General features: G+C 40.2%; 1 protein-coding gene across 2 annotated transcripts in view; it reads right to left on the reverse strand.

Annotated features, from left to right (window-relative positions):
- Positions 1-5,997: 5,997 nt before the first annotated feature.
- Positions 5,998-25,968, reverse strand: part of Il5ra (interleukin 5 receptor subunit alpha) — a 40,428-nt gene continuing 20,457 nt past the window's right edge. For both annotated transcript variants that reach the window (XM_028773084.1, XM_028773085.1), the window contains exons 10-12: positions 12,989-13,082; positions 11,915-11,999; positions 5,998-7,039 (exon numbers count right to left, since the gene is read on the reverse strand). In XM_028773084.1, coding sequence (XP_028628917.1) covers positions 6,956-7,039; positions 11,915-11,999; positions 12,989-13,082 — 263 coding nt within the window. In that variant the 3' untranslated portion in view covers positions 5,998-6,955. The remainder of the gene's footprint in view (positions 7,040-11,914; positions 12,000-12,988; positions 13,083-25,968) is intronic.

Raw genomic sequence — 25,968 nt, forward strand, 5'->3', positions numbered from 1 at the left:
TAGATAGATAGATAGATAGATAGATAGATAGATAGATAGATAGATAGGTGTCTAAATAGCAAATAGCACCAGAATGTAATGTAAGGTAGTGGGCCTTCAAAAGGTTGTGTGTTAGTGTTGAAACTGACCAAGGCTGTACAATATACAATTCCTACAGAAAGACACCATGGTTTTATCTAGTAATTTCCTTACTCCAGAGAGGTCTAACAGGGCAGCTTCTCTTTTTTTCTAAGGCAAACTGTGTTTTTCACTTGCACTTGAATCACCAGTCCTTCACCCCTAAGCTATCATAGCAGTATAGCAAGTTCAGGGTACCGGGTAAAAGGCAAGATGCCCAATTAAACTTGAATCTTGGAGAAAACAAGAGAGTATTTTGTTTTTAAGCGTAAGTGTGCTACATGCAATATTAATTTGAAATACAAACGTGACTGATTCTCCTCTGTATGTGCTAAATCTTGCAGGGAACGAAACGCAATGGCTCCCATGAAGTCTTTAATTTTGAGTTCAAATTTCCAGGGGCTTTTCAATGTCTAAAATTGATGGCTCTGAGCTGGAAGCATGCGACTTGCTAATTGAACACTGCTTCACTGGCTACTATCTCTTTTTTTTAGATGGTACATGAGTGCTTGCTTGCATGCATGTATGAGAGTGCCCTGCATCATGAGAGCCAGAGCTGGTGGATAATAAGGTTTCTCTTACAGTTGACCCTGAAAGAATATTAAGATAAAAAAGATCCTTCCAAAGCAAAAGTTACATGGCAAGGTGGTAAAAAGGAAGTACACAAAAATTCCAGAAATATTTTAAAGGAGTTATATAAAATAATCTCCTTAGCAAGAATGTAAGGCATATAGCTAGTTAGGAAAAAAAGATTTATTAACCTCTAGGACAAAGTATCTGACAACAAATGACTATCAATTTTATTGGTTACATCTTATGATTGAGTGATCAATAGGTAAAAGCTAGCTGTTGTGCTGAAGAAATGGAAATAAAAGGACTGAGATGTTTCTCTATACAGTTTATTGGAGAAGATCAAAGCATGAAAGTATCTGAAATATGGCATTAAAATTCAGACAGATTAAAAATAGGAACAAAGGTGTTTTCATGCTATTAAAAACAGGAACAAAGGTGTTTTCAGTTACAAGGTTAAGTTCAGTGGAGCAACCGTGTCTCTCACCAACACAGCTCAAAAGAAAATGTTTTTATTGGATTAAACATTTTCTCAAATTGGTTGTTTTCCAAACAACTCGAAAGGAACAAGACCTTTGAAGTAACATATTTGGAGTTCATTCAGCTATGTACAAGTAAAATATTGAGCCACCTGTGAAAGCTAGCCCATTGTTCTACTTTCTGTAAGTAAATATGAGAACACAACCACGAGCATCTCGTGTTATGTCAGAGATATGAAGCTGCAACACAGACCATAGAGTCCTCAATAGGAACGTTTACAAGCTAACTGCTTTTAAACTATACACTACTTTATTGTTTCCTTCTTCTTCCTCTTCTTCTTCCTCCTCCTCCTCCCAGGTTTATGTATTGTTGCATTTTTATCACCTACTAGGGACCAATCTTTGCTTTCAATTTGAATAAAAGAAATGAAATTAATAACACCCTTTTAGTGGAAAATAAAAGCACATTAAATTTTCAATGTAACACACCTGGGCTACCTTGTGTTTCTGATATCTATGTTAATTACCAAATGGCTAACAAAGCTGGGGAAGCACTCAGTGAGCAGGCACTTCTGAATGCTACGGCTTGGGTACTCTGCATGCATGCGCACATGCAGGGGCACCAGCAGCTGGATGTCTGCAGATCAAATGAGTGACATCAACTGTGAATTGCTATTACACTATATGATGGTCACTTCTGTGCGTCTGAGTTAGAGTTCTAATTATCTGTTGGATGCTTCCATTTCTTCTGTCTTGCTCAGCTCAGCCAGTACTCAGTTCCTACCAAGGGCCTATGTAAATGAAAGTACATAGAGAACCTTTCTTGACCTCAGAGTATTTACAAAATAAATTTTAAAAGTTGATTGGTGTATGCATTACACAGAAGGCATCTGACAAACGTATAGGGTACATCAGTCAAATAGGAAATTGAAGGGCAACTTGAATGTGTCAAAGACCTCAATCTTGGAAGATGCAGGTTTCACAAGATGGTGAAAAGAATGAGAAGGCTTTTTCCACTGGAGAAAACGTAAGCAGTCATGAGGAAAAGAAGAAGAATAGAGATTGGATTTTGTGCAGTTTTGCTGGAGAAACCAGGTAACAATGAACTTCTTGATCCGATGAGCTTTGATTTAAAGAAGTACTCTTTTAGGGTTTTGGACAGAGTACAGAAAAATATGCCTTTAAGAGAGAGGAAATTCTGGAGATTAGAAATTCACTTCAGAGGCTCCTACAAATGCTCCATGAGAGATGATTAAAACAGAAGGGGGAAATGTCTACTCAGGAAAATCAGAACTATATCTGTCTTGAATAGATAGACTTAGATAAATCCTTTATGTTAAAGGGTTTCAGTCTTGAACCACTTTATATTCACATCTACTCCCTAACAATGCTGGAGAAAATAGAAATGTCATTTAATTCAATACAAAATTCTAAAAAGTCTGTATCCTGGAACACTATGTTTGGGACTTGAAAACAGAAGCAGTTCCATAGCTTTTGTCACAAGAATCCTGAGAGTAACACTAGGTCCTGCTCCAACCAGGCTCATCACCTTTCTCCAACCATCAAAGATTGTTTATGGTCCTCAGTTCTCACCAGCAATTTACTTCTTCTTTAACAAATTAGCACCTACAGTTCATGAATTTCATCAACAGATGGCCTTGACACACACAAGTCTTACCTCCAAAACGTTTGGATTTTTAAGCAGGATGTTCTTCGCCCAAGTGGCTTCTTCCCCAGCTAGTATAAATAGCTGACACCCAAGGCATTTCAATGAGGCTCCGGTGGTTTGGCTGTTGCAGACATAAGCTTCATCCCCCCCATCCCAGTCTCCTCAAACTCCCCTTGTAGCACTCTCAGTGAATTCCAAGTACCAAGGAAAGAACTATTCGTTATAAAGAATATCTTGGAGAACCACTGTTCGTCCATATGCTGTGGCTGTGAGGGATCTATGAGGAAGGTGGGTCCCTGCCCTAAGCCAGTGAGAATCAGTACTGCACTCAGTTTCTATCAACCACAAGGTGTCTCCGAGGTACTTTCAATTATATTCCTATTAGATACCTATCTTTCTTTCTCTGCCATTGAAGGTCTTGATAATCTCTGCTGAATAGAGTTGAATTTTAAAAATATATGCAAAGTGCTGTGCCTGGGCTAAGAGACCATTAGCTGGTTCACTAACCATAATTTTTTAAATGTTATGTGTATGAATGTTCAGGAATGTATGTCTGTGTACCACTTGTATGCCAGTGCCTACAAAGCCATAAAAGTGTATGTTCAGTGAGAGACACTGCCTGAAAATTTTGAATTTTTTATTTCTTTTTAAAAAATTCAAAACTATGAATTTTTTTTTAAATCACAGGTGTGGGATATGGGGCTTCAGCAGCTGACTATGATTTGCCTCATTCTATAGTGAGGAGTGAGGGTGGGTGACAGGATTTGTCAGCTGAAGATACTTCTGCAATTGTGTGACGTTTGGAATTCTGAGGTCTTGAGGGCATATAAATGCTAGGGCCCTGAATGTTAGTGGTTTGTTTGGTGGTGGTGGTGGTTTGTGGTGGTTATGATCATGGTGGTGGTGGTAGTGGTGGTGGCAGTGGTGGTGGTGGTGGCGGTGGTGGTGGTGGTGGTGGTAGTTATGGTTGTTGTTGGTGATGATGGTAGACTGTTGGCTGCCATTGGTCACAGTTTGTTAAGTAGTTATGCACAAAGAAGAAATAACAAGAAGAAGAAATTAGATATCATGACAGTGATAATCAAACTTGCATCAAGGAACACCATGACCCTACTCGGCAGGAAGTAGTCTAAGGAAAACATCACCGCTTTTCAACCCCTGATTTTAATCAGTGATCTCTTTTCCTTCCTCTCTATCCTTTTTTCCCTTAATCTAGTATTAGCAAATTGAACGGGGGAGGGGGGAGGGATGGAGAAGGGTGAAAGAAAGAACCCACAAAGTAGCAAATGCCAGCTATATAAGAGTGCATCAGATCCCCTGGGACCTGAGTTATAGATGGTTGTGAGCCACCATCCAAGTGCTAGAAATCAAACCTATATCCTCTTGAATAACAATCAGTGCTCTTAACTTCTGGGTCATCATCTCTCAAATCCTGTAACCATATGTAGTTCTTAAAAATTAGGTACTGTTCTAGACCCAGCAACTCATACACACAGTGTTAGCACTCCTGGGGCATATGGTCAAGCAGAGAAACAGATAAACTGTTGGCTACATTGTCTAGTACACAGGCTCACAATGAGACCCCAGAGATATGGTCGACCAACTGATTGTGAACCCTTCATAGAAAAGATAATATTGGCTATCTATTTCCAAAGAATGATTGTCACAACTCAAGAATCAGGAAGAATACTTCCACAACATGTTGACATGGCCACATGGACTATTTGTATTGTTTTTTAGACATGCACCAGAATTAGATGACAGCACCAGCCAAGGACAAATTCAGGAGATCTGTGAAGCCCAGAGGAGTTCTGGCTTCTAGGTCTAATGAGGCAACTCTGAAGATAGAACTATACACATGAACAACTGGCCTTGTACGGGGGCAGCTCCCCGTTCCCTCTTCTGGTCTGACCTCTTAGATAGAGGTTGGTTTCCAAAATGGTGTCTCTATGCTTTGTTTGCAAGAATAGAGACAGAGAATGCTTGGGGTTGATCATTTCCATCTGTTATTCTTTTATCAGGCAGCTTTCAAGTTGTGATGTTCCTAATAATTTATCAAAGTGTGGTATACATATCCACAGCAGAAGCCTACTTGAGATTTGCTGATCTTGCTAATTCTTGACTCCAACCCAGACCTGCTGAGTCAGACCTGTGTCCACTAAAGAGAGTCCTTAGTACTATTTCATAGATTCTTGGTCAGTTAGTTGAAATAAATACTTTGTGTCTTATAGCAACACTTCCATTAGCCTCAACTTCCTAGTCTGACTCCTAAAGCCAACTTCAACTTTTATGTGAAGATAGTCTCTTGTGTGTTACGGAGCTCCTCTGAATCTGATATTCAGCTCACTACTGTACCCTTTCCTGGAAGTTGACCTTCCTCATCCCAATTTACTGTATCATTAATGGAGAGGGACAATAACACATATGACTGTGACAAAGTACAGACTTGTAAAGAGCAAAGAGACAGTGCAGAGAATCTGGTATGGTGCTCTGACCCTTCAGAGAAGATCTAATATTGGCAGTTGTTTATTACTGATATATCTTTCATTCTGAGCAGAGAATTGTGTATGGTTATATGCTATTGCATAAAAGCCATGGAAGGGATACTTGGTACTCCATGTAAACCTCACCCAGATTATGAAATCTGACTAAACCAGCTCTATAAAGTATATAAAATGTGAGCCATGGTGTGGATTTTGAGTGTCTTTGTCTTTTTTCATTGTCTCATAGCTCTTCAGGGCTATGTAAAATCAACACCATTAGGGTTCCTTCTGTCACTCATTATTCCTTTTCCCAACACCTAGTTGTGTTTGCCTCTATGTTCAGCCCATTGTCCATGAAAAATACCTATAGATACAGCTTCATATGAAGATATTTAGTGAATATATTTCTATATGGTTGTCAATATGTACCGAAATGGCTTATAGGAAACCCTAGTTTAAGAGATTAAGGTTGACTAAGCATTAGTTGACCAATAAGTTGCCATATTCTTTCATCAAATATCTCTGTGGGAAGTAAATTCTAGATCCAGCAATCACTTCCACAGCAGAATTATGTTCAATGTCCTTCTCAGTTCATTTCCAGAGTACATAGAAGCCTTGAAGAATATAATCCTTGAACAAACTCCTGTCTTCCCTCTCAGTAGGGAATGCTGTCTTTAGTGTGTATGTTCGTGTGTGTACATGTGTATGTATATGTAGGGCAGAGGTCAGTATCAGGGGTTCTCCCCAGTCACTCTCCACCTTAAATTTTTAAGACTATATCTCTCAGTGAACCTAGAAACAACCTATTGGGCTAAACGGTTGGCCAACAACTCCCATGGAGCCTCTTCTCTTTGTTTCCCAACTCTAGGATTATAGTCATGTTCTGTTTGCACTATTTTTGTCATTGTTGTTGTTTTTATTTTTCCTTGATGCTGGTTGATCAATCTCAGGCCCTCATGCTTTATTAACTGAGCCATCTCCTCAGCCCCAGTCATGATGACTTAGTGCATGTTTTTAAACTTACTTTGGCTTAGATGTTTCCTTGAACAGGCCTGTGGAACATAGAAACAAATGGTACATACTCTTTGTTTCCACCTCCGTGTCATCCTATGCCTTAAAACATAGGCACAGTTCTAGGAAGAAAAGTATTCTAGAACTCAAAGGGGAAAAGCATCATGAAATTGTGTCTCCCACTTGCTGCAGGAAAGACAATCTTATATTTGAGTTGATTCTGGATGAGTTCCACCTTTTCTTCCTGTCAATATAGCTGAGTGCTATCCCTGGCAACTTAACCCAAAGTAAACATGTGTGACCTTAGCTTGAAAAACTGTCTCCTGTTCAAAGAGTTCAAGGTAAGTCATGCAAATTGCAAAGACACATTGGTATAACCAAGCAACGTGGTACTCTGTGTAGGAAACCAAGGGCCCATGCCCGGATGAATCTGTTGCTCTGGAAGGAGGTTTGGGTGAGGTATGCACATTATAAGAGATGGTACATTGATGACTCATGTGTCTGGATGTGTTGGTGACTTGAAATCAAACTGAGTGTTCGTTTGAAATACCTCCTTGCCAAGAAATATCAGTCTTGCTCTTATCACAGAGTCCTGTATGAGTTCATTTCAGAATGTCGCAATGCCATCAAAACATGGAATTTTCCGTGACTTCAAATCCAACTTCTTCCACACATTGTACAACTTCAATTTTGGTTTCATTCGAAGGTTTCTGTAAAACAAAGCATCTTCCTTACATGTCTTTTAGAGAACATTTTATCTTTGATTTCTTTTTTGTTTCTGTTTTTGTTTTGTTTTTTGGGTTGGTTTTGTTTTGTTTTGTTTTGTTTTCTACAGTTGGGTTGAAGTAACTTTTAAAGAACAGTAGGAACAGTAGTATGTTTAGAAACTAGGAAAAGTCAAGTGGGAAGAAGAAAATGTATCTATAAACTTATTTCCCATATATACCCTATTGCGTGTCCTCAGCCCTTCTTGAAGCATAAAGCTTACTATTACAATTGTGATGAAGTAATAGGGACACGCAGCTTTATCTTTATAAACTGGATTATTATTGTTGTTGTGGATCTTCTGCCATTGAGATATATTGCCCTAGCCTTTGCGTAGGTATATGGGTTTTTTTTCTTTATAACATCATATAATATTTTAAGTATTTTTGTATTTAGGAGGTTGTGGTGGTGGTGGTGTTCAGGTTTTAACCCCAAAGCCTTGTACATGTTATGCAGGTATTCTACTCCTGAGATACACCCCAATCTGATGTGATTATTTTTAATATTTCCAAAGTATTCCACTCAGGGATTACAATAATATAAATTTGAGGTTAAAGATGTAATTTAGTTAGTATAGTGCTATGCTAGCATATACAACATCCTGGGTTAGATCCCCTTCACTGCAGACACCCAGTAATTCCAGCACTTCAGAGGTGGAGGCAGGAGGATCAGAAATTTGAAATAATATTCAGCCATACATCCAATCTAAACTATATGAGACCCTGTCTCAAAAAATAAAAATGTTCTAGTAAGTTGGAGCTTTTGTTTTATCTAATTTTGGATATAACACGTACAGCTATTGATAATGAGAAATAATGTTAAAAATATCACCTATAATAGATTATTTTCCCTCATGTACTCATCCAGAACATTTTCAACATGTGTTTCATTCCACAAAAAAGTGTTATATATTAGGAATAATCAGAAAAACACAACATAAATGGTTCTGAATCACAAATACTTTATATTATACAGTGGGCATAATGTGGGGGAAGAAAACTCTCTGGTTACCACTGCTAAAAGTCATCTAGAATCTCATCTCTAATAAATTTAAAAATTTAAAGTAAGATCTAAAAAATGGTTACTTTCTATTGAATATTGTAAAATAATGTCTATGCTAAAGTCTGAAGAAACAAAACCTCGCTTAGCGACAGCTCCAGGATGGTCATTGGCTTCTGAGGTCTGTGATTTTGAGCATTCCTACCAAGTATGGAGGTGTAAGTCACAGTGAGCCCCTAACCCACTATTTTGCATCTTTGGCTTCAGACAAGTGTTCTTGTTATTATTCCTCAGACTAGGCAGTGTAATAGCTACCCCCACAGGATTTGAATTGGGCTTATTTGTAGCAATTTTAAGAGGATTTAAAGTGTGGGATGGAATGTGTAGAGTCTAAGCAAATGCTGCACAATTTTACATCAGAGATTTGAATATCACAGCCTTTGACATCTGCAAGCGATCTTGAACCATTTCCTTACCCTCATCATTAAGGATCAGTCTCAAAATAGAGAGCTTCATTTTCCACTAGTAAGGTGCTTCCCAGAGGTCATGGTGCAATGGCAGGAATGGACCTTCTTTTTCTTTTTCTTTTTTTCTTTTTTTCTTTTTTTTATTGGATATTTAATTTATTTACAATACAAATGTCATGCCCTTTCCCCATTTCCCCTCCCTAGAACTCCCTATCCTATACCCCCTCTTCCTTTATACTTTTATACCATTTTGATTACATGCATATATTAAGGTCAGTTCTAGGTTGAGGCTCTAGCAACACATTAGATGCAAATAGTCGAAGAGCAAGCAATACAATAAGCACAAATAGTCAAAAGAAAAGCAAGGCATAAAACCCAGTTATGTGAATACTCTCGAGATCACTGTTTCTAAAGACTTATCAGGATGACCAAAGTATCTGAGCCTACTTCCCTATCCTACCCCAAGGTCATTTTCATGTCTGAAGCCTACTTCCTTGTTCTAGTCTAAAATTTAGGTTCTTGTCTGAAATTGCTTCCTTGTTCTAGCCTAAAATTTAGGTTCTTGTCTGAAATTGCTTCTTTATTCTAGCCTAATATTTAGATTCCAGCCTAAGATTACTTCTTTGTTGTAGCCTACAATTTAGAGTCTTACCTGAAATTACTTCTTTGTTCTAGTTTAATGTCAGATTACTGCTTGGAGCCTGCTTCCTTGTCCTTGGCCAATGTCATATTCCTGCAAAGCCACCCATTTCCTTGTCCTTGGCCCATGTCAGCTTTTTGCCAGGCAGCCCCAAAGGCTCTCTACCTCTCCCCATTTTTTATTTCGTTAGCAAGACTGAGCCTGTCTTAGGTCATTCTGACAAGAATGACTTCCTTACCAGTCATGGAATATGCATTATCAAAAGCAATGAACTTCTGTCTTAGGTTGGTAAGACTGTGCAGAATCTTACCTGTCCTTGTTTTGCCAGCCTGTTAATTTAATAACTCTGTCTGGGGCTCCATTTTCAGGTTCAAGCCATGTTTGATGTTGTTAAAGATAAGCTTTCTCATGATGGGCAAGAATAAAATTATTCCCAGGACAAGAAAGGCTAGCCTGATCAAACTGTATATGCCATTCCTGAGGTTTGACCAAAATGGAAGTACTCATCTCAGGTCATGGATAATTTTATCAGCATTATCTGTAGCATCAAAGGTCAACAGAGCAGAATTCTTTAATTTCAAAATGTCACGATGCAAAGTTAACACACCCAGAGAGGTGTTAGGATTATGCCAAATATCCTACAGGTGTCTTTAAACTTTTTTTAAATTATAATGTTTTTCTTGGATCAGGGTTCTTGGGAATGGAATATAATGAATAGCTGCTGCATTTGGGTAGACAGGCTGGAAAACAACATGACTGCATGTAATCCAGCTGTGGTCAGCTCTCTACTTGCTCACACTCTATCTTAGGTTGAACTTTTAGGCCATAATACTAGTAACACCATATAATATAACTTTTTTTCAGTCCTTAATTATCTGTTCATATTTCTCACTTGCCTCTCTCTTCTCTACAATCTTTCATGTAAAACTCTGCAATGGATGCACAGAGTAAGTTACCTTGAGAAGCCAGGCAATCTTGACTTTAATCCTATGCATATTCTGAAACCAGCTTGTCTACTCCAAGTCATTATTCTACACACATGACTTGATTTTAATTATCAACAATCCAGAAGCCCAGAAAGTGAGTTCTTAAATCAGTTTCATTCACCAGTGTCAGCAAATTAGCAGAAGCTTTCTAGGGTCTATAGGGAAATTAGATATCGCTCTTCAAATGTCCCATTAAGAGAACAGGACAAAAGGTGGAAGTGTCACTTTTGACTCCAGTCTGCTTTCTTATGAGACAACAAAGAGAAAGGAACAGTCACACTTAAATGAACAGAGGTAGATCTATACATGGCTTGTTTCTTTCCAAAGAACTGTATGTGAGCCAGCATGGGTAGGCTGTTCCCTCAGTGAAGAATACAAGGATAAAACACAGGGCACCATGACTCTCTGGCCAGCATCAATTCTTTACTTCAGTTGCTTAGTAACCTACTTTCTAAAAGTTATTCCAAACTGAAACTGCAAAGGACTGTAAACAAACTCTGAGGTTTGCTGAAATTAACCATTTTGGTGACTTTTTCAACCTCTGTCTTCCTCTATAACAAGCCATGAGATGCTTCAACAACATTGGTTGAAGAAACATCTAAGTCTATTAGGAAAGTTCCTGGATCTAAGTCAGAAGTTAGTAAATGAAACACAGTCTGGTTTATTATTTCCTTTTGTGAATAAAGTTTTATGACACAGCCATGCTTATTCATTAATACTTTGCCATAGACACACTATAACAAATAATTCTATCTTAAATGTTTATTATGTCTTTATCAGAAGAGTTTGCTGTCCTTTATCTCAATAGCCAATCTACTGAAAGATAATGTCAATAGAGTTCAATATAACAGAAATATACAGAAAATCTTGAAATGTTGCTGAAGCAAACTAAAGACCTCAATATATGGACATGCTGACAATAGTATTAGAATATTGCTACTCCCCCATCTCAATTAAACACAAAAATTCAGATTTACCAGAGACTTTCAGTTTCCTGCCTTTAATTCCAGAATTCAAGAGGCAGTCAAGAAGATCTGTCAGTTTAAGGTCAGCTTGATCTACATAGTGAGTCCTAGTTAAGTCAGAACTACATAGTAATATCTTGTCTTAAAGGGAAAAAACTTTCCCTCTGTCTATATTCCTCCCATCTCCTCTTACCACTCTTTTACCCCTTATAGAAAACTGATAGGTGGGCTCTAAAACATATGTAATAATTCAAAAGATTAAAGCAAAATGTCTTGCAGGGATCACTTTTAGACCTCAGCCTACATGGTGTCAATTTTACAACAAAGCTACAGTAGTCCTGAGAACGTTGTTTTCTCAAGATCTCTTCTGTTCCTCTTTTGTACAGAAAAGGAGCTTAAGATTCCCATTCTTAGAGGAATTACCAAAGATCAGTTAAAAGATAGTGTCAATGAAGTGAAACTTCAGGTTTAAATGGTAAGAGCCCTTATCACTGAATAACACTTTTTTAAAATATAGAGACAATAATAATATCTATAGCTAATTTTATACACATACACACACACATACACTCACTCACAGATGAAGAGAAAGAGAGACAGGGAGAGAGAGAGAGACATACATACATATATACATACATATATACATACATTCAGACAAGTATTAGCTGGTACATATATACATAGACATACAGAGGACTCTTGATAACCTGATACTCATTCCTGGGCACTTAGGATGTCACTTCTTTATGTCTTTTAATATTACCTCATATTCAGACACCACAAGGAGATCTTCGATGTTACTCTTTGGGGCTGGAACTGGTGGAAACAACCTGGTCCATAGGTGACACCTGACAATAGGGGAGAAGCTAGGTGAGCATAAACAATCCACTTGCCTAGATTTCTACTCAAACATTGAACAAATTAGTTCCATGTGTAGCTGTGTTATAAATTTAGACTCTCTGTTGGCTAAGATTTCTAAACATCTTCATCATTGAAGACCTTGGGGTGCTGCCAGGCTGGGATTTGTCTTCTGAGATCTCCAGGGAAGAGGAAGTCAGAACTTATTCACGTTGTCACTCATTGCCAGGCCTAACTTCTGAAGACGGTCAGCAGCAGCTTTCTCTTGGCTTCTCCAGTCACTACTCATTCTGGCTTTCCTCCTTTAGCTGCAATAATTTCACAGTTCCCTCTTTTCTTTCCCATTCCTCTGAACTGCTGTCTATCACCCACACTCAGCATCTATAATGTAACTTGGTAATGAGTAATGCCATTTAATATGGTAGTTACATCGTAAGTTCTTGGGCTAAACCAGAACTTTGCCTTAGTGATAGATGGAAAGAGAAGGGTGGGTGTGGGGGAGATCATATGTAGCCATTTGCAGACCAGAAGGGGAGACTTGAGATTTATGCAGCCTTTAGAGAATTTGCACTTGAGCTAAAGACAGTTACCTTACTGGACCAGGAACTTGAAAGAAAAAAGGTCAACCCCTGACCACAGAGGCCTATATGGGAAGGCAGTATAGTGACTTCAGACTTGGTTGGACCTTTTTATAGGAGATGACAAAAGACAAACAAGTGAGGAAAGGGGAGCTGTGAAAGAAAAATGTACAGTGGCCAAAACCTCAATAGAAATTAAAATAGTCAGTAGATTTGAGGAGGTGAGGTGGCTGAGGACTGTGTCTTGTGTAGTTGCTGTATGCTATGTTTTATTTTTGTTTCCTCTCTCCCCTCCTGGTAAAGGCATCCTAAAATGTTAGTTTTACCTGATAAACAGAAGCCCTGTGTAAGGGCTGCATAGCAGACTGGAAATGCAGCCCGGGAATGGAATGAATACCTACACTCTGCAGATGAGTGAGAAGATTAACAAAACGAAGCAGACGGCTGTTGGGAGCACGATGAGATGCCATTCTACCCAGGGCTTCCTTTCCTTTCCTGGTGCGAGGGAGAGGAGAGAGAAAGCAAAGTCAGAGAGGATAAATAAAAGAATGGAGCTTCAGAGGGTTTGGATTTGAACTGAAGGTACTGGGTGATGCTGGGATGAGCAACTGAGCACTGAGCCTCTGATGCCTCATCTGCCAAAGGAGCTAAATCCAATCTCACAAGGTTATCACAAGGGGAAAGGAAAGCAAGGCACTAAGGGCTTTGCAATTATTATTAATTTAAGCCTAATTAATTCAGTCAATCAGTCAGTGTTTTGGAGCCTACACCCATGCTGTGCCACCTTGGTGCTGGTGCTTAGAACTTCAGATGCCTAGTAGAGTGTTAGGTGGAAAAGCTGCAAAAGCATAAGGCTACTCAATAATCTCATCCGAGTACAGTGAAATCTATTTCTATAGTGAAATCTACCTACTTGGAAATGAAACTTATGGAGGAAGTACGAGAAAATAGTCATAGTAATGCAAGTATCAGAATCTACAGCAAACACAGTATGGCTGTAAGTATCCTCAAAGCCCCTCTTCCCCTCGTTTCCCATTTCACAGAACAGGAAGTAAAAACACTGTCATTGTCAGCACAGGAAGTGCTTTGCATACCCCTGTTCTCTAATGTGTCCCTATTCTCTACACAGGAGACCCTTCTACGACCTTTAAAGACTACATCAGTCTGTGAAAAACAAGGTGGGATGAGGGGAGAAGGAGGTGCATGTTTGCCTGTTTAATTTCAGGAATGCAGTCCTGAAAAATCAAAGGTCCCTGGCTAAATGGTGCTAGTGGAAGTAGTGTTTGTTTGTGCTCAGCTGCTGGACTCACTTTCAGAGACCAAAAGCAAGTCCTGAGTTATAGTCAGTTCTCTTTCCTAGGGAGAAAGCTGATTTATTTATTTATTTTCATTCATTCATTCATTTATTCATTCATCCATTTAGTAAGTATCTGTTAGACTCTTGTCAAGTACACAAGTTACTGTGACTCAGTGATTAAGAGAATGCATTTGGCACCTCCCATCCTGCAGCTTGAAGTCCATCAGCAGAGATCTGCAGAAAGCAAATAATGACTCAGCCTATGATGTGAGGATAGCTGTACTAGGTAAGCACTGTGGCAAGGTTCAAACCATGTTACTCCAGGATACAAAGCAATTAAAAAACGAACCTCAGTTTGCTATGATTTATTCTATACAACAAGAAATGCATGTAAAATGGGGTTTTTTGAGCACTTGTGAATATCCCAAGGCTTTTAAAAAAACTTCAAGTCATTCAAAGCCAACAAACTGTTCCATTATCACAGGAGAGAGATGTCTGGATTAATACTGGCAGTTCTTGCCTCTCCGCATCTCTTCCCTGTCCTTGGTCAGGTTTCTTCTCCACTTTCCCAAAGCTTTAATCTCTTCTTTTCTGCTTTCAAATGTTCATAGAATCCTTTACCTTGGCTAAGCTACGACCCTGCTCAGCCATCTTCCCTAGCTAGCATCAAATGCTTTCTTCTCTCACTGACCAATCTGGTTTCTTGAATAAAGATTCAGGATTCTGTGTCTGTGGAATCCATTCCCCTAACTGGGCTGCCTTGTCTGGCCTCAGTGGGAGAGGACCACCTAATCCTGCAGAGATTTGCTGTGCCACAGAAGGGGAGTACCCAGGGGAGCCCCCACCTTCTCAGAGGAGAAGGGGAATGGGGAAGGGGGAAGGGCCTATGGGGGGGCAGCAATCAAGATGTAAAATGAATAAATAAATAATGGAAAAAATGATTCAAGCTCCTGTATTTTCATACCTCAGAAACTCCTGTTATAGTTACTGGAAATGTCTTTCTAGAAAACCCCAAAAGATCTCTTGATTCCTGTCCTAACCTTATGCCTCCTGATATCTCCCCTAAATCTCTTCTTTTCCTTTAATATAAGATTTGTGGCAAGATCTCATGTACTCCTAGACTGGCCTCAAACTCAGTACGTAGCAGAGGATGAACTTGAAATTCCTGCCTCCACTTCCTGTGTATGCTACCACATCTCCTTTATGTCCTGCTGGGGATTAAATCCATTGCTTCCTGCATCCTAAACAAGCATTCTACCAAGTGAGGCATATCCCCAGCCCGTCCTTTTAAAAATGTTAGATAGATAGATAGATAGATAGATAGATAGATAGATAGATAGATAGATAGATAGATAGATAGATAGATAGATGTGTGTGTGTGTGTGTGTGTGATCAAAAAACTCACAGGACTCATTTGCCATTTTCATATATATACATAATACACTCCTATCAGACCATTGCCTTCTCCATTTTGAATTCAGCTGTCGACAGCTGAGTTAAGGGAAGCCGTGGCTCTTTACTGAAAGGATTCTGTGGCACTTCCTTCTTTTAAAATTGCAGCAGGCTCCCTTGCAGTGCATCCTTTGGCCATTTCTTATCGCAGTCTGTTCTTTGAGCATCGACAAGTTTGTTTGTCAGACCTTCATATTTTAATTCGATAAAACCCCCAAAGTTGTTCTTTTTCCTGACATTGCCCTGACACGTGCTCTAGGTTTAGACTATAAAATCCCCACAGACCACACTCAGTTGTGTAGTTTGCAAATCTGAGAATAGTCACAACCAAATTTGTGTTCTTCATTTCATCAAACCTGTTGTCAGCCAGGCATGAAGCTGCCCAGCTGTAATCTCAGAATCTGAATGGCCAAGGTAGAAGGAGGGTGAGTTAGAGACACCCCTTCCCCAGGGCTATAAGAAGTGAGAGACTGTCTCAAAACAACAAAAGAAACGAAAGCAGTCAGTAGTTACTTCTTTGACCAGCTTTTTCATTTCAGTCTCTGTCCTTTCAAGATCCAAACTGTATCCTTGGAGACACATAGATTATTTCCAGTTTTTTTTAGAGCTCCTGTTCCTTCCTCACACCCTCAGTATATCTGATTCCTATGTACAATCATAAATGTAAGGCTTCATGCTTCTGACTCCTGCATCTGTCCTTGCTTAGTCTAGAGACTTGGGTTCCAGATCCAACTTCCAGTGAAGCCAGACATTTTGATCATCTCACTTCAAACCAAGTTATAACAGGATTCTGTAAATCTGCCACACCTCAGACAGCTTTTTTTTTTTTCTGGTAATATTCGTTCTACCCAGGCCACCATCACTTCCTTACATATCCTTTCAACAAGACTAATTTTACAAAAGCAGTATATTTTCACCTGTAGTAGTTTGGAAGTTATAGAGTACAAAGATATAAAAGTCATCACTCACAGAACGAACTAAACACTTATTCTCTGCACATATTTTATACGTACATTTTTGAGTGGCCACATACAGTGTACACAATTCATTTAATCCCCGAGGTCCTTGTGCAGATATAGAAAAACTAAAACAGAGAAAGGCGGTGAAGTCAACTGAGGACACACAACTGTCAGTCAGGGCAACAAGAAAGAAAGCCTAGGATCTAAGGTAGGGTTCCCAGCCCATTCCTCTCCATCTGTAACACCGAGGGTATGCTATGTGTACAGGCTTTACATTGTGTATTCTGGCATTTCTTATGGAGTGTATTCCAGGTGTTCTTCACTCATCCTATTCTAGGTGTTTAATTACTTCGTGTACTCTTGGTGTTTCTCTGTTGTCAAGACTCCCCCCACCCCAGCATTATCACCTTTGTGGCTGGGTGTAATTTTACTAGTCAAAGCTTGTTTTATGTCATATGTGTGGTTTTGAAGCTTCTTCTTTACTCAACAGTCTTTGAACATGCTTTCTTGTATCAAATTTACCTGTCAAGGTATGTTTGCTTTGAGGCAAAGCTCACAATGCTTGTGTTCTGGAGCTCGAGTTCTACTCTTCACATGGTGATATGGGTAATTAAAGGTGTATACTGTGTCTGGCCATTCAAAAGACTCCTTCCAAACACCTGGCCATGACTATGTAGGGTTGGCTGCTCTGCAAATGTCCAGTGTCTTTGACATTCCCAGGCTATAGGTGGCACTGAAGCACATTATTAAAACCCTGAGCCAGAGCTAGAGAGATTAAAAGCTTATACTGCTCTTGCAGAGGTCTGAAGTTTGCTTTCCAGCACCCACATAAGGAGGTACAGAATCATCTTATGGCTCTGGCGTCATGTCATCTGGGCCCTTCTGGCCTCTGAAGACATCACACACGTGTACACAAACATACTCATACACACCCACTTAGGAAAATATCTTCAAAACTTCAAGATTTTTTTTAAACATTTTTGTTGCTGGAGACAGCATACCATGATAGGGTCTGTGAGCAGCAGGCTGGGATGGAGACATCTCAGTAGCCCACGGCAGCTCTTTATAAAAAAACAGTTGTTCCCATTTCTCCTAACCTTAGCCCTGGACATGGCTATATAGATTTCATTTGTTCAGTTGGCCTTGGTGTGTATAATTATTCTATTATATCTGACTTTCTTACTTCCTTCTCCTTCTGCTCTGGTGAATTATGTGAAACTAGATGTTCCTTGATGTAATGCTTAACAATTAAAAACTGAAGTATAGGGGTACAGTGCAACACAGTCCTAATGGCCCAGGTACATGCTGTGTTTTCTCATCTTGGAAACAATGCAATAACTGCACAAAGGTAGTTCCAGATTAATGTTTGACTTGCAAAGAAAGTTTGAAGAAATTATTAGAAAATGAAATAGAGCGAACATTGGGATTCCAAGAAAGGAAAAAAAATCTATTGAAATTACCAAGTAAGTTTTGCACAACATTTAAGAGTGGTTCTTGGATAAGCAAGTATGGAATATATAAAATCTTATGCTAGTAAAACTAAGTCAAAACACTGGAACTCTTAGGAGAGTCATTGTGTACGATGTGCAGAAACAGAACTACTAAAATAAGGGTTAACTCGATACTTTCTGGCCACTGCCTGACAGCTTTGCTCATGTCATTTATCATTAGAGCTTCACAAGAAAATGCAAGTAGCTGACCTAGAAGCTCTGAAGTATAGTAAGTTAAAAGTTAAAGTTTAAATAATGATGTTTGCAATTATTATTATTTTGACTACAGGCCTGGGAATAGGGGAAGCTTGACACTTTGGGGAATAACTGTAATTGTTGCTTCTTTGTGGGATGTGATTATTCTTTTCAATTTGAGTTGGCAATGATTATACAATGTCTTTTTTATACCTGCTTTTGGAGTATCAATAAAAGACTGGGGCAAGAGAAAGGTGGAAGAGCAAGTGAGAGAGCATGTGGCGAGCATGTGAAGATGAGAGAGCATGTGGCGAGCATGTGAAGATCAAGTGGAGAGCCTGTAAGGTGAATGTACACAGCATGAGAAGAGCATGTGAAGAGTGAGTGACGAGAGGATGTGAGGTGTATATGAAGAGTGTGTGTGAGAGTAGAAGGAGCGTGTATGTGGTGTGTATGAGATGTGTGTGTAGGAGTGTGAGAGCTCAAGAAAAGCAAAGCATACAGGAGAAATGCAGAGCGCACAGGAAAATGCAGAGTGTGTGCAGCCTCAAGCCGAGAGAGAGAGAGAGAGAGAGAGAGAGAGAGAGAGAGAGAGAGAGCACAGAGAGTGAGAGAGAAGAGAGAAAACCTTTAAACCTTGAAAAATTGCCTGTCAGTTTGTACCCAAAACCTAGTCTATGTGTATTTATTATGCACCTTCCAGATATCTCTGCTTCCAGTTGAGAACTCCGATCTTGTGTTGAGGCTAGACCATGATATTTTGTGTCTGTTATAAGCAGGCATTTGTACACACTGGAATAGTGAGATGTGCCTATCACCCCAGCATTTGAGATACAGAGACAGGAGGAGTAAAGCAAGTCAGAGGCCAGACTGATCAACATAGCAAGTTACAGGTTAATCAGGACTGCGTAGTATGATTCTGTTTGTTGTTGTTTTCTTCTCCTAAAAAAGGCATCGAAAATCATTAACCATGTTGTCTATTTGTTCATACCTATGTTACAAAGACAAACAGCAAAACTTTGAGTCCTGCGAAAAAGAACAAAATGTGTTGTAACTATTATCACGGTCACACAGTGAGTCATTTGTGGCTCAAATTGTACAATATCCACTGGCCTGATCTGCCAGGTCCTGATAACAGTACCGTTCTCCTCCCGACCATGATTACAAAAATCTTTTCAACTGACTTAGTCACCTTATCTCTTATGTAGAGAAGTAAAGATTCTCAGTGAACAAGCAAAAAGCATGGAGGGATAGGTGACTGGTTTTCGTTCATCCAACTAAAAATGTTCTCCCTACCTGGAAATTACTGCATAGGAAGTATATTCACAGCCACTGTTTTGAAGGAGTTGACCTAGCCTCTCCAGGTGCACCTCCCGTATGACCACGTGAAGAGTAGAACTGGTGCTCAAGACCACAAGCATTGTGAGCTTTGCTTTAAAGAAAATGCACACTGACAAGTCAATTCGGTGCAAGAAATCATGTTCGCACACTGCTGAGTAAAAATGACCTGTAAATGACTATCAGTTCAGTTATTAAAATTTTATTTCTATTTTTTCGGCATTTATTTTTTTATGCTAGAAGGCTGAAGGCACCAAGGTACATGTGTGTGTAGATCAAGAGACAACACTAGGTACCTGTGTGCACACCAAGGGACAACACAAGGTACGTGTGTGCACACCAAGGGACAACATGTAGGAGTTGATTCACTCTTTTCACCATGTGGGTCTCAGAGATTGAAGCAAGTCATCATGCTGGACAGCAAGAACCTTTACCCGCTGAGCTAGCTCACTAGTGGTTTTATAAATGAGAGAGAGGGAGGGAAGGAGGAAGGGAGAGAGAGAGAGAGAGAGAGAGAGAGAGAGAGAGAGAGAGAGAGAGAGAGATCTAATGAGTATAAAAAAATGAATCCAAACAAGAACCTTCAAACCTTCTCGTTTGGCTGAAGGAGGAACAGGAGAGCAGATATCATCAATGACATATATATATATATATACATATATATATGTATATATATATATATGTAGACTCAAAATTGTTAAGCATTTCAGTATTCTAAAAGTTTGTTCTGGGATACATGATCTCAGAGCATTCCTTTCTATTCTCCTGGGTAAGGCTTTAGGTTCAATCCTGAGGCTTGGGTTGAGAAGTGGGAATAGAAAGAAAAAATAATAAGAGAAAGTTCTAGATAACTTGAATCATTTGTCTGACTTAAGGGGAATTTCTTTTCACATGCTATTAATCATGAAGCCACAGATGTTTCTTAAGAAATGGTTGGGTACTCTGTTGATTATACAAACAGAATTTTTGAGAGAGAAAGTGTCATAGTTTACCTATGGAAAAGCCCCAAGACCCTCTACCTCATTTCCAGGTGTTCTGGAGACCTTACTAACTCAGTGTATTTAGAGATCTCTGTCATATAGTCCTTTAGACTTTGGTTTTCATTTTTGACATCACAGATAGTTGATTGTAAAACAAGTAACCTCATGGAAATTCTGTGTGAAGTGTGCGCTGGATAGGGCAGGATGGTGACAACAGAGTTCAGGAAATCTCTAGGTAATGATAAGCTAGCCTTCCTCTAGCTGTCTTTGGCTGCCGTAGAAGCTTCATCAAAGGACTCATCCCTTGATCTGCAGTCTCACTGGCTCTAGAATTCTGTGACCTATTAGTTGCGACTGACAGCTCTAAGGAGGTGGATTTGATTCAAAGGCCTGAGCAGCCTTAGTCCATGCAAGTTTGTACTTTGACTGCTTCAATATTGATTTTTAATCTGACTCCAATTCAACAATGGGTCTCAAGCAAAAGTACTAATTAGCAAATTGATGGAGCCCCTCAAATAAAGCAGCCCTGCTGTGTTTTTAAACCAGCAGGTGGTGGGGGAAGTTTAAATGGCATCAACAGGGTTGAGTAATTAAGATGGTGTCAATACATTAGTCCATGATACCACTCTGGTTGGAGTGCGAAGCTGGAAGCTGTCGTTCCCATCTTAAGCAAAAGTCAAAAGTCACCTTGTGTGATTGAGCTTTCTGTGGCAGCCTTCGGTGGACTCTGAGAGATCCCCTGGTTTAGGGAGGCAATGGGTGGGGGCAGAGAACAAAAGGTAGAGGCCTAAAACCCACAACCCACTGAAAAAATGCACAAAGCTCTAGAGTCTTGGTGAAATTGGGCTCAGGTGAAGGACAGTGTGGCAAAGTCATAAAGACTGCACTGTGTACATGAATGGTTTTGCAAGCTCCGGACTGCACTGATGCTGGTGATTTTCATAACCCCACCAGGCCCAGACTGGATGGATCAGAATAGGGAAAGTACAGTTTTCTTTTCCTCTGCAGGCTTCTCACGAAGAACCAGTGCCTTTCAGAGCTCCCACAAACCCCAGAATTTTTCCCTGTGAGCCTCTATAGAGCCATTTTTCTGTGAGCCTGCTAAAGTAACTGTAAGCTGGCTGCTGAGGGTACTGGTATCCAGTAGACACAGAAGGGAGAGGTTTAAGCCTAGCTCTGTCTCTTGGTGCTCAGGTGACCTTCCTTGAGCAGTGTATTTGTTTCACTTTGTGTATTGCTTTGAAGCTAGTGGTAGGAGTGAATGAGTTAATACATACAAAGTGCTTAGCATCTCTGCAAGTCCACAGAAGCCGATCAATCCATGTTTGTGGTAATTATGATTGAGATTAACACATTGTGTCAGAGCAAAGGCATTGAGTTAATTTCCCTAGATCCTCAAGGGAAAACCACAATTGTAGTGCTGCCTGAATCTTCAGGTCAGGAGACATAAATACCAGATATTCTGGGTATAAAGGTAGAAGGGAGTCAGAAGTCATGGTTAATCCCATACCTCCATATCTCAAAGATATGAGCTAAGATGAACATTGCATTGGGCTGTCGAGATAGCTTATTCCTACAAATCTGAAAACCTGAGTTCACAACCCACATAAAAGTCTGACACAAGAGTACAGACATTTTAAATCCTGGAGGTAGATGTGAAAATAAGATAGGAGAATCTGTAGAAGTCTGAGGGTGAGCTAACTTGATTTGAAAAACTATACAAAGACAAACCAAGATTCAAGAACCAAGATGCCAGGATTGTCCTGTGACTTCCACAGTGGACTAAGGCATATGCATGTCCACACCTATACACTTATGAACGTTGAGTTTCAAACCCTGGACAGGGGGCTGAGGTGCCTATTTAACATATCAAGTGGAACTATCTCCACGTTCTCCCAGCATCCCTCAGTCCCCACCAGTTACAAGGTATGACTGGCCCATACCACCTTCTGCCATAATTTTTCAGCCAGGAACTGGGCTTCCCTTCCCCCAGAGACTCTTCTCTATATAGTCCAGACATTTTGCAACCACCTTTTCTCTCCCTCTCTCCCTGTCTTTGCATTTCTTTCTCTCTGCATCCATGGGCTTTCTCTTTCTCTACTCCATTCCCCTGTCTCCCTGCCCACATCTCAATTTTCCTGAACTTCTCCTGTGAGATAAGGGTACCATACCCCAGGAGCTGCCTCCAATAAACATGCCTTTATACTCCCAATTCAGCTTGAATTTGCTTGTTTCAAGGACAGAGAAAAACCTATTAATGAACAAGCACACAGAGAGACACAAAATGAGTGTATGCACAACATGTAACACTTAGACAAAGACTGCCTGCAGAGTTCAATGTAAGTGTCCCTTTGCTTGGCCTACATGGAGCCTGAGCAGGCTAAGAACTAGCAAAAGATAACCTCTCTGCAGCAGTCTACAGCCCAAGCAAAGTCTATCTCCTTGCCTCAGTTTCTCTGGCTGGAACACAACAACTGGGACAAGAAGATCAGTCAGCATTCACAGGTGTAAAGGTAGTCTTGCTGCTGGGTACTAGGTCTAGGCCCAGCAGTTATCAAGTTTAGGGCAGATCTCTCTCTCTCTCTCTCCCTTCCCCCCTCCATCTGTCTAGTAAGAGATGATACTGGGGCAGATATGCTAGATACTGTGAATAAACTTGCTTTCCGCAGGGCCAGAGCCAGAGTCCTTCCTTAGTCTAAGTTATTAAGCGTGGAAGATTGAATGGTATGCCCACCAAGAGAAATGGTCACACCTGAAATTAAAAAATAAAATAAAATAAATAAAATAAAATCCTTGGCATTAGGGAACAGAGGCTGAAAGCTTATTGCAACCTTACCTTCAAGATTGTAGAACAACCCACAGAGCCAAGGTGGTCTGGCCTGAGGCTTATCAGGCAAGATCCAGCCAACCTTGAAACCACAGAACCCTGAGTCAAAGAAGCCATTTGACTCAACTACTGTGTCTGCCCAGCTGAAATCCCCCACTGGCAAAGACAAGGGGCAGCTGTGACAGTAGCCTATGTGGGGTTTTCCTTGTTGCAGATGGGTCACCTATTGTTATTTCCAAGCAGTTCCCCCTATATCTTGACCCAGAGCTTCCCTTCTTTTACCCCGTAAAACTGTAAATGGACAGAATTCTTTTCGAAGCCCAGAGCAAATGAAACTGACCCTTTCCCCATACCTGTTTCCCTTTCTTCTTCTCTATTCTGGTTTGTAGTTTGTCTCACAATGGTTTGGGAATGAAAGAAGAAAGGGTGGGAACAAAGGAGAAAGATAGAGAGGGGCAAACAGACACAGATGAAGAGGGGGCTCCTAGAAATCTACAGGCACAGAAGAAAGAAGGGGCCAGAGCTGGAGCTTGAGGTTCTTTGATAGACTGTGGATCATGAAAGAAGTACATTCAGTGATCTTCAAGACAACCCCATCTCCTTCCAGCTCTTGAGTCTATAAGCTTCAGGTAGAGCTAAATTGCTTTGCACTTGTGTCATGAATACCAACTCAAAAAATCAAAGCCCTCCTTCCAGCCAGCACACCCACCTATGTGCCTCTCCTGTTGTAATAATTATTTAATCTCAGTCGGGATATTTCTCCCCTGCCTTTGATCATTCAGTTCCCAGATAAAAGATGCAAAACTTTATTTATTGTTAGCATCTGTCTAAACTCCACCCCCACAGTTACCTGGCAGCAGCCAGGTAGGCGTGGCCCACTATAAAAGGCTCTGCTTGTCCCCTTTCCCCTCTCTTGCTCTCTTGCTCTACTTATCTCTTGCCTTCTTGCTCCCTGCTCTGTCCTCTCACCTCTTTCTCATTTCTTTCTCCCTCTGTCCAGGTGCTTATGGCCAGCCTCTACTTCTCTACTCTCTCCTTCTCTCTGTCTTTCTCTGTCTTTATTACCCTCTTCGCTCCCTTCCCCATGCCCTGAATAAACTCTATTCTATACTATACTGTCATGCAGCTTGTCCCTTATGGGGAAGGGATGCATCAGCATGGGCCAGCAGAGACGTCCCTTCCCCCATACCTCACCATACCCCCATAGAACATACCCCCTCTCTCTTTATCTTTTTATAAACACATCATTTATAATAAGCCTTTAACTAGCACTAAATCTGGGCAGATATCTACTTTTTAAGCTATTAGTATATACTACCCTATCAATAACCCCATGATAAGACTTGCCATGCTTTGCCTGGGCCACTCTTAATCCAATGGCCAGCCCTCATGGCCAGCTCTCACAATCCCTAATCTCACGGCATCCTCTCATCTCTCCCTTGTTCTGCTCCCCTCTCTACCTTCTCAGTTGCTCTGTAACCACATAACTCAACAACTTGCCTATCTCTAATCTTTCCAGTATTTGGCTGTCGCCATTTTTATTTAACCAATAGTTTTAAATTAAGGAACAAGGTTTGCACAACAAAAGCTGGTAACGGGCAAGTAAGATTTGATTTGTAGGCCCAGACTTTCTGGTACAGAAATTAGCATTACAATACATAGCCTCAGACCACACTTCAATATGCCACACTATTTTTTGCTTAGCTCTGACACTCATCCCAGGACACATATTCCCCAGAACACACACACACACACACACACACACACACACACACACACACACACACCCTGGCTCACACCATAGCAAGATCTCCTATGAGTAGCATGTCTTTATTGCTGAGGGATTTGTCTCAGCAGATAGCAGCAGTCTCCCTGTAAATGGTGACCACCCTGCTGACTGAGCCATGTGAAAACTGGGGCCACTGAGTCTTGTTCTGTCCCCAGACTAAGTGACACTCATCTTAATCCTAAAGAAAGCTGTTTAGAAGAACACATTTTTCACTCGTTTCTAATAACACCAGGTCCTGAGTGTCAGATATGGCTTTCACTGAGAGCGGAGCAAACTCATTGTTCACATAAAGCAATGGTTCTCCATCTTTATAATGCTATGACACTTTAATATAGTTCCTCATATTGTGGGTAACCCTCAACCATAAAATTTTTTCACTGCATTTCATAACTGTAATTTTGCTACAATTATGAATTGTAATGTAAATATCTGATATACAAAATAACTGATTTGTGACCTGGGAGGGAGTCATGACCCACAGGTTGAGAACCACTGTTGAGTCCAGTGATTGGCAGTCTAACCTCTTACAAAGAAACAGATCCAATACTAACCAGGGGCACAGCTACAAATAAATGCAGCCAACATTCTCATTTCTGGGGGAGAAGGATGCACACTAGGAACATTTCTATAATTATTTATTTTACACTTAGTACCTGAATGTTCCAGAGTAGAGGAGAAAAGAAAACATGATTAGCAAAAAAGCTTCAGGGACCAGGGTCCAGAACAGGAAAATTTTCAGGAAATAGGAGATGGCAGGGATAACAACAGAAGAAGCTGGAACCTCAAGACTGAGAAGGAGAAAGATGTTCAAAATTGGGAAGTTCAGCTCCTAAAGCAGAAGCTAGCTGATGGAGAGCAGTTGATAACAAGTACTGATAAGACAAAACTGTCACTATTGTTTACAAAGAAGAAGAAGAAGAAGGAGAAGGAGAAGAGAAGAAGAAGAAGAAGAAGAAGAAGAAGAAGAAGAAGAAGAAGAAGAAGAAGAAGAGATAATCCATGTTCTGAAAATCCCAAGCAAGAGAGTAGATTCAAGGAAAATCTCAAGCAGAAG

Source organism: Grammomys surdaster, unplaced genomic scaffold (genome assembly GCF_004785775.1).
Source record: "Grammomys surdaster isolate TR1022 unplaced genomic scaffold, NIH_TR_1.0 220, whole genome shotgun sequence".
NCBI classification, from domain to species: Eukaryota; Metazoa; Chordata; class Mammalia; order Rodentia; family Muridae; genus Grammomys; species Grammomys surdaster.